This window comes from Sinocyclocheilus anshuiensis, unplaced genomic scaffold, assembly GCF_001515605.1.
Source record: "Sinocyclocheilus anshuiensis isolate Anshui unplaced genomic scaffold, SAMN03320099.WGS_v1.1 scaffold2556, whole genome shotgun sequence".
NCBI lineage: Eukaryota > Metazoa > Chordata > Actinopteri > Cypriniformes > Cyprinidae > Sinocyclocheilus > Sinocyclocheilus anshuiensis.
In genome coordinates, this window is record NW_015541097.1 from 76,663 (window position 1) to 85,480 (window position 8,818).

At 34.6% G+C, this 8,818-nt stretch overlaps 2 protein-coding genes across 2 annotated transcripts in view; one reads left to right on the plus strand and one right to left on the minus strand.

Annotated features, from left to right (window-relative positions):
- LOC107690738 (chromobox protein homolog 6-like) overlaps positions 1-3,312 on the minus strand; it is a 5,582-nt gene extending 2,270 nt beyond the window's left edge. The window contains exons 1-4 of the mRNA XM_016489146.1: positions 3,131-3,312; positions 1,773-1,816; positions 1,623-1,688; positions 503-569 (exon numbers count right to left, since the gene is read on the minus strand). Of these exons, the coding sequence (XP_016344632.1) occupies positions 503-569; positions 1,623-1,688; positions 1,773-1,816; positions 3,131-3,199 (246 nt within the window). The 5' untranslated portion in view covers positions 3,200-3,312. The remainder of the gene's footprint in view (positions 1-502; positions 570-1,622; positions 1,689-1,772; positions 1,817-3,130) is intronic.
- A 650-nt stretch (positions 3,313-3,962) lies between these two features.
- LOC107690742 (brain-specific angiogenesis inhibitor 1-associated protein 2-like protein 2) overlaps positions 3,963-8,818 on the plus strand; it is a 10,103-nt gene continuing 5,247 nt past the window's right edge. Inside the window, exons 1-9 of the mRNA XM_016489151.1 lie at positions 3,963-4,000; positions 4,217-4,276; positions 4,981-5,056; positions 6,436-6,522; positions 7,161-7,222; positions 7,356-7,427; positions 7,667-7,747; positions 8,121-8,252; positions 8,516-8,617. Of these exons, the coding sequence (XP_016344637.1) occupies positions 4,223-4,276; positions 4,981-5,056; positions 6,436-6,522; positions 7,161-7,222; positions 7,356-7,427; positions 7,667-7,747; positions 8,121-8,252; positions 8,516-8,617 (666 nt within the window). The 5' untranslated portion in view covers positions 3,963-4,000; positions 4,217-4,222. The remainder of the gene's footprint in view (positions 4,001-4,216; positions 4,277-4,980; positions 5,057-6,435; positions 6,523-7,160; positions 7,223-7,355; positions 7,428-7,666; positions 7,748-8,120; positions 8,253-8,515; positions 8,618-8,818) is intronic.

Consider the following 8,818-nt stretch of genomic DNA (forward strand, 5'->3'; position numbering starts at 1 on the left):
ATATGTATATGTATATTTATAGCAGGGGTGTCAAACTCAGTTCCTGGAGAGCCACAGCCCTGCAGAGTTTAGATTAAACCCTAATTAAATGCACCTGATCCAGCTAATCAAGTCCTTCAGACTTTTTTGAAAACTATATTGTATGTGTGTTTGAGCAGGGTTGGAACTAAACTCTGCAGGGCTCCGGCCCTCCAGGAACAGTTTGACAACCCCGATATATAGGCTTTATATCAGTCACCGGCCACCCTGCTCTCTAGATATCGGCATTGGCATCAGCTGTCAAAAAACCAATATCGATCGACCACTATTTAGGCTAGAAGATGAACAAAAGTCTTATGGGCTGGGAATGACAGAATGGGAATAATGGGAATGATGATATAATGTTCATTTTTGGGATAATTTTTAATATTTTAGAAGCATTTTTTTCCAAAACAAATTATCTAGATGACTTTGCACATCACAAAATACATTTATTTCCAGTCAGTTGGTATTGCTGACGTACCTTTAGAAGCAACTTTTTAGGTTTTGGGCCTCTCTTTTTAGGTCCATACATCTCCTGCTCCCGCTCTCTGAGTAAAAATAGTTGTTCAAAAAGGTTTTTGATTATGTCATTGTTTGCACTTGTTGTGCCAGTTTCAGCTTTATGAACAACAAACAAGCAAAAAGCATGACTACAAAGTTTTACTTCAGACTCTGACTTAAGTATTCATGTAATTTTATTTATTCATTTATTTAATTCTTTATTTAACAGTGACAAAAAAATTAAGACAACCATAGTTATGTAACCAACACAAGAATATTCATTGATCACAAACCTGACTCATCATTAACCATATTTTTAAATGTAACTTAAACAGTTCAAAAGTAGGACACTGTCTAATATTAACTGGTAAATTATTCAAATTATTAACAGCTTTTACAGAAAAAGCTGAACGACCAAAATCAGTAACTCTAAACTGCGCTGCACAATCACCTCTTGATGAAGCTCTTGTTTTGTCTTATATTTTCAGTATATGAAGAAAAAAATTCTTTCAAGGGTGAGGGTGCAAGATTATTAATAATTTTGTACATTAAACAAAAATTGTAAAACATAAAATTGTCAAAAGTAAAGAAATGTTACTTTTTAATTGCAAAACAATGATATCTGTTAGGTTTCTTGTCAAATACGTTTAAAGCACTTTATATAAGGTATATAAAGGTCTAATAGTAGATTTTCCTGCTTGTGACCATGAAGTAATACAATAGGTAAAATGAGAGACGATCAAAGAATGCAAAAAAACGTTTGCAGCTTCTATTGAAAGTTGACTCCGTATAAATGCAAAATTTCTAAGTTGAGGTGTCACTGCACAAACTGTTTTTTGAACATGCTTTTCAAATGTTAAATGAGAGTCTAAAATAACTCCAAAGATATTTAAAATCTGGCACAATTTGTAATTTTTCACCATTGACTAATATATCTGGTTGGACCTCCTCCTTCTTTTTGGTTTTAAAATACATACAGGCACTTTTCCGAACATTTAATGTTAAACAACACTGAGTTGATATTTTTTAGAAGTCCATTTCCTTTAAATATGTTAATCAGGAAAAATATTGATTTTGCAACAATAAAACACATAACTCACTTTTGTTCAAATGCTGCAACGAGTCGTTCATCTAGGATGTTCTCCTCAGGTTCCCATGTGCTGTACCTGCAAAATATACAGATCATTTAACATCCATGACTTATTAGATATACAAAACTTAACATATAAATCATGTTTCTGTTCACTTACTTTATTGCCCATCCTTTCCATTTCACTAGGTACTCCATCCGTCCCTATGGAAAAGACAGATCAGATTCAGTTCCCAACATTTCTGGAAGATATCTTTCATTGATGGAATAGTTCATCCAAAAGGATCACTCTGTCATTATTTACTCTCCATCATGCTGTTATTAAACCATATGCTGTTTTTTTTTGTTTTTGTTTTTAATGAAACACGTGAATAGATAGTCTTTAAGAATCTTTACTCAGTTTGTTCCATACAGATGACTCTTCAGAGTTTAAAAAAGCAGTGTAAATATATCATAAAAGTAGTCCATATCCATTCATCCTCCAAACTGCTTGTCCTATTTAGGGTCGTGAAGCAGTCAATTTGACAAAGCTAATTTAAGACTTTAGAGGATTTGCAATATAGTCATATGGACCACTTTTAAGATGCCAATTATTTTTGTCCTTTTTTTGGCACTTCACAGCCCCAGTTCCCATTCACGTCCATTGTATGGAAAAAAAATATTCTTCAAAACCTGTGTTCCACAGAAGGAAGTAAATCGTGTAATCTTGGAAAGAGGGTGAGAGAGTAAAATGTTAACAAAAACGCCCCAAATTAGGGTAAACTATTCCTTTGAATAATCCTGACCCCATAAATGAAATATGTCCATTCAATAATGAACTCTAATCAAATGCGTGCGCATGCGTAGTGTAACACAATATACAAAAAGTTATTTCATGTATTTAAGTATCAGGGGATGCCGGTCATATGACAACCAACATTTTGTTATGTACCGTCCCTCAAAAAATTCGCCGGTCGTCCTGAAAACAAAAACAAACAGCGAGTTGAACGTTAAAAACGAGTGGTTGCTACGCGACGCGACGCCACCGATATAGAACGTAAACATTCCGTTATATATTTACGAAACGGTCATCCTGCAAACGCGCAAAATGTGCACGGTTTGGTTGATTTTAACGCACTGCAACGTTAAACGTCTTCACTGTTTAAGCTAGTCTTAGTGTTCTAGTTGGGTAGCGTCGCACGCCTGCAGTGTCGATGGGGAGTCAGACTAACCGGCCTTTGTCAAAAATTTGCACTCCAGGCAGACACTAAAAAAGCTAACGCGCTAACAGCACCAGCTCCAGCTGGCGCCACTCCAACCTAAACGAACTTACACAACACATGGAATGAGCAACTCAAAAATGAGCAACTCTGTCAAATTAGTGCCCTAAAAATGAATGCATACTCATTTTATGATTGCATAGGAAAGCATGGTGCTCTATTGCAGTTCAGTGCACTGCGCTCGGTCCGCAGTGCAGTCTGAAGTCTGTAGGCCGCAGTGAAAGGAAATAAAACGAGTTTTAATAATAAACAGACTGACCTTACGGACGCGGCGCTTCATGATGGCCTCAGCGGCAAACACTCGGTCCCCTGCCGCAGACAGCTCCATCTTTAGTGGGACAGCAGAGACGGGTTCTTCCGCGGAAGCAATGGAGGGAGACTGCGCCGTGGAGGAGGGAACCAATCATAACCACGCGTGCGGCTCGAAACAGCGGCCCATTCAAGAACAATGCACTGGTCTACAGAGAATAGACATTAGAAAAAGAAGAACATTTTTTTTTACATTCTCATACAATACTTTCCTTTTAACTATTTATTAAAATCTATCTATCCTACATAAATATCAGTGTACTTAATATGTAGCCTATAATTCGTTTTTATTCTATTACATTTCAAAATCATATATCATTTTTAATATTTCATATCTCTGTACTAGCTACATACATATTAGTATGCTTTAGATGTATAATTTATTTATTTTCAACAAACTATTTACATTTACATTTAGACATTTAGCAGACACTTTTATCCAAAGCCACTTACAAATGAGGACAATGGAAGCAATCAAAATCAACAAGAGAGCAATGATATGCAAGTGCTATAACAAGTCTCAGTTAGCTTAACGCAGGACACGTAGCAAGTTTTAAAAAAAATTATTATATAATAAATAAAAAGAAAACAGAATAGAAAAAGTAGCCTATAGAGCAAGCAATATTATTTATTTTATGTTTTTATTATCATCATCATCATCATCATCATCAACAACAACAATAATATTATTATATGAATAATTATACTTATATACTTTAGCAGAGGTTTCTGATCACTGCACTGAGAAAAATGCAAAAAAAATATAGGCTATTCAACACCAATCCTGTTTCCTATTGCAGGTGTGCAGTGTTTACGGCAGGTGTCTAACCTTAGTCACACTTTTATTACTCTGCACTGTTCAATAATTCACAGGCCACACGGGTGACAATAGCTCTCTCTCTCTCTCTCTCTACGGGACGAGACAGGAGAGGACACAGGAGACGAGGGGGAGACAGCAGTGGGTCATCTGTCAGTCGGGTTGTTTGTTGTTTAGTCAGTGGATGTGGTTTATTTGTTTGTTGTGCCACGGTTTCAGATCAGGATGTCAGGACAAAACAGTGATCAGCTGCACCGCACCACTCTGACCATTTATACGGTAAGCGTGAAGCCTCTCACTCCTGAGTGTGAATTATACACTATCACATCTAGGCTATATGAACCGAGTAGAACAAGGTTAATAAAATACAAGGACGTGGACTTATATTGGTATAAATGTTTATATTGTGCAAAAATATGTGGCTATAGGTTTTTAAAAATCGTATAAAAAAATAATAAATATAAATACTTATCATCTAATTTAAATTATTATAAAATTATTGTATATTTTATATACAGGTGCATCTCAATAAATTAGAATGTCATGGAAAAGTTCATTTATTTCAGTAATTCAACTCAAATTGTGAAACTCGTGTATTAAATAAATTCAATGCACACAGACTGAAGTAGTTTATGTCTTTGGTTTTCCACGACATTCTAATTTATTGAGATGCACCTGTAGATGATGTATGTAAAACAATACATAAATAAGTATAATTTAAAATATAAAGTTATTGTACATTTAGTTTTTTTATAGATAGATCATAAATATAAATACATATTAGTAACAAAAAAAAAATATATAGAAATATATAGAAATGGGTATATTTCAGAAGTGATTTTAGATAGAACATTTTGTTGTGACAAACAGCAATCTGCAACCAAGGTGACAGATTGTTGTGCAGTAACATGTAGTGACAACATGTGTTGACATTTGATTTGTTATCGGACTCTGATTCTTACACTGTTTGTCAATCTGCTCAGAGCATAATGGAGCAGTTCAACCCCAGCCTGCAGAGACTGGTGGCACTGGGAAACAGCTACATTCAGGCTTTCCAAGGCAAGTCTACATGAGAAAGAATGAATGCAGTAGATGGTAAACTGTAAAAGATGAAAGGAGAAAGACGGAAAGCAGAGTGGTTGAACTTTGGCCTGCCGGTTGTCATTGATGATAATAAGTCAGCATTGCTGCAGCGTCATTGGCTGATTCAACATCATTGTTTAATGACTGTCTGTTTTATGATTCTTGAGTTTCACTCAGGGATGTCCTGTTCCTGTGAAAGACTTAAATCTTTTGAAAGATGACTATCAAACAACGTCCCATTTGTTTGATAGTCATCTTTCAACAGATTAAAGAACCAATAAAATGATTTATTTTTATAGTGGTTTGCTGACTGGACAATGAATATTTGACTTTATATATATATATATATATATATATATATACAGTATATATATATAAAAACTTATTGGTGTTGCAAACAAAAACTAAACATTTTACTTAAGCTCAAAGAAAAAAAAGAGACAAAAATGACCAAAACAGGAAATAAAATAATGTGATTAAAACAAGACAACAAATCTGCAGATTAAACAAGTCAAAATACACATATTGTCTGTCTAACAAATCTTAAACGGTTGGCTCAACAACAAAATTTTGTCATCATTTACTTCCTTGTGTCATTCCAGACCTGTATCACTTTCTTTCTTCTGCGGAACACAAAAGGAGAAACCTTCTTCACTGTAGCTCTCAAATCTCCTTTACAGTTGCAAATATTAAAACATTTTCTAAAAAATACATTTGAATATTCAAATATATCATGCAGGTTTGTTGTCATTGAAGCCATCCGCCACTGGTATTTGTATGTCTTGTACACCATCAAAAAAGTGGCTAATTTAAATGAATTAAAAAATATTTCTCAAGTAAATGAATCTTGTTTTAAGGATGTTCAGATATTATTACAGTGTAAGTTAATCAATATATTAGTATACTTAGCATTTATTTAATATTATTACTTTTTATTTCATTATATGTACATTTAAAAATCTTTACAAGTCATAATGTTAATATTTTATATTTTGTAAAATTGTAAATATGGTGTATACTTAGTGGATAATGGTGGAAATGAGAGTAGTTGTCTTTTTGCTGTCTGTCCCAATGAAAATGATTAATTTAATTCAACTATTTATATAATTAAAATGACACCATAAAATATATGAATGAAATCAAAGTCACCTTCGATAAAAGTATCGGCCATATGTGTAAACAGTGAACTCTAATTTAATTAATCTAATTTATCTAATTTAATTCAAATGTTTCATATTTTATCTCAAGTAAATTAATCATGTTTTAAAGAGGTTTCGTTGTTATTATTACTGTGAAAACAAGACGTGAAATCATTCTTACAGTGGTAAATGAATCAAGTGTATGTGTGTCTATAGCTCTTGCCGTCACCAGTGAGGCTTATTTCAGTGCTCTGTCTAAGATGGGTGAACAGGCCATGCAGAGTATGTCATCGAGTTTGCTGGGTAAGCTTACATTTCCTCTTATCATTTAATTTCCTTTCACACTTTTAAATTACAGCAGGACATGTTTCTGTCAAACTCAGAGATTTACGAAACACAGTTCATTTTCTTTTTTTTCTGATGAATATGTACTTTCCATCGCAGGGACAGAGCGGGAAAGCAAGAGAGTTTTGTGCGTTTATTGAGGGTGATAAATTGGGAGGAAGCCAGTGTCCTTCACATACTCATATTGTACTTTGCTCTAGTAAATTCACCATGTTCCTCCTCGGATCTCTCATACACACATGAGAGAGTGTGTGTGTGTGTGTGTGTGTGTGTGTGTATTTATAGCTGACATCTATCACCCTGTTGTGGTTTAATGGAAAAATTTCATTAAATTTCAATGGTGCTTTTGTTGCTATGAATCATATTTTATGACCACAGTGAGATGGTATGACAGCGTGTGTGTGTGTGTGTGTGTGTTTGTGTGTGTGAATATCAGATAACTGCACCTCCTCTGTGATGTTAAATAATAAATGATGACACAATGTCAGCTTGGCAGTGCAACCTTTCAAGGCTAATACTTGCACTTTAACACATGGACACTCAACCAGAAGATACAATGGCTGTTATAAGGCTATATGTGTGTTTTTGTGTTGCAGGTGATGTGTTGATCCAGATCTCAGACAGTCAGAGGAGACTCACCGATGAGCTGGAGGGAGTGGTGCGTTACCGATCCTCCTCTATTGACCCATCTTTCGATATCTTCTGCTCCTATAACGTTGTTGACATAATGCATGTTTGATTGTCTGTACGGCCAATCACATGTTTAATGAGACTGTGTGATTTTGATTCAGTTCCGCTGGTTCCACTCCGAGGTCCTTCGAGAGATGGACAACAATGTCAGACTAGATAAAGAATATATATTGGTGAGTTGTTTGGTTTATATTGCAAATGCATACAAAAAATGAATATTGTAAGAACAGAAAACATGAATAAACACACTTTGTTCTTAAAAATACAACTATGTTTAAGAGCAGATTACCTAATAAAATATTCTTTATCCTTCAGCCAGCTCATAACAAGGAACATTATCTGATTGAAATGAATCTGAATATTGAAAATATAATGGTAGATGTTGATGTTGTCGGGTCACTTTCTTCTCCAGAGCAGCAGGAGGCACTATGAGATGGAAGTGAGAAACCAGGCAACGGCACTGGAAAGACAGATGAGGCGAGGGGTCCCACAGGTGAGAGCAGTGCATGACCCTTACCTAATGGCACACTAGATGTGGACATTTCTGCTTGGGGACAGTTAGATGTTTTAATATGTTTGAAAGAGTCTCCTACGCTCACCAAGACTACATTTATTTGATCTAAAATACAGTAAAAACAACAGTTTTATGAAATTTAAAAAAACAACAACTTTTGAACGGTTGTGTGTGCTCAAGGGCTCTGCACTTGTTTACCTACTACTTACAGTAGTGTTTCTAACAAAACAACTATTTTTTAGAGTGTTGAAGCCAAACAGATGCTGTAGGGCATTATTATCATTCATGACGGTACAAAATATGAAAAAATAATGATAATGATGATTATGGTAATAATGCTGTTTGTGTGTAGGATGGCAGCGAATATGTGCACTTTCTCAGAGAGTGTCAGAAAGAGGCGTTAAAGGAGGAAGAAAGAAGATATCGATTCCTGGCAGAGAAACACAGCGGATTCACCCAGTCTATTGCATATCTCATGAACAAGGTTAATATCATTACTTTTGATTAATTTCCATAATTAACTAGCTGCTTAATGAGTGTCAGAGAGCTTTGGGGTGTAACCAAAGTGATATGTAGATATTATTAGGGAGAATTTGTGTCAAAATTTATTGAAAGTGTTATCTCAATTTTTTGATTAATTATTTAACATTTTTGGAATTTATGTTTTTTTTCTGCCTATTAAAAATTGTTTGGAAGTGCTCAGTTTGATTAATGTGTGTTTAAATGACTGTTTTATTCCTCCCACAGACAGGGGGCGGCCTGCAAAACAGAGCAGAGGGGTGGAAAGATCTGGTTAATCACACAAGAGAATCCCGTCCACGCACTCCTTCACGACTGGAGGACAACATTGTGAGATTTAATGACACAATAATCACATTTAAAAAAGAATCATATGATAATATATTTAATGACACTTAGTGGCCCTAAATCAAAACTTTTTAATACGAATTGAAAAGTAAATGTTGCATTGTGCCTAACTATATATATGCATATATATATATATATATATATATATATATATATATATATATATAAAGAGATATATACATA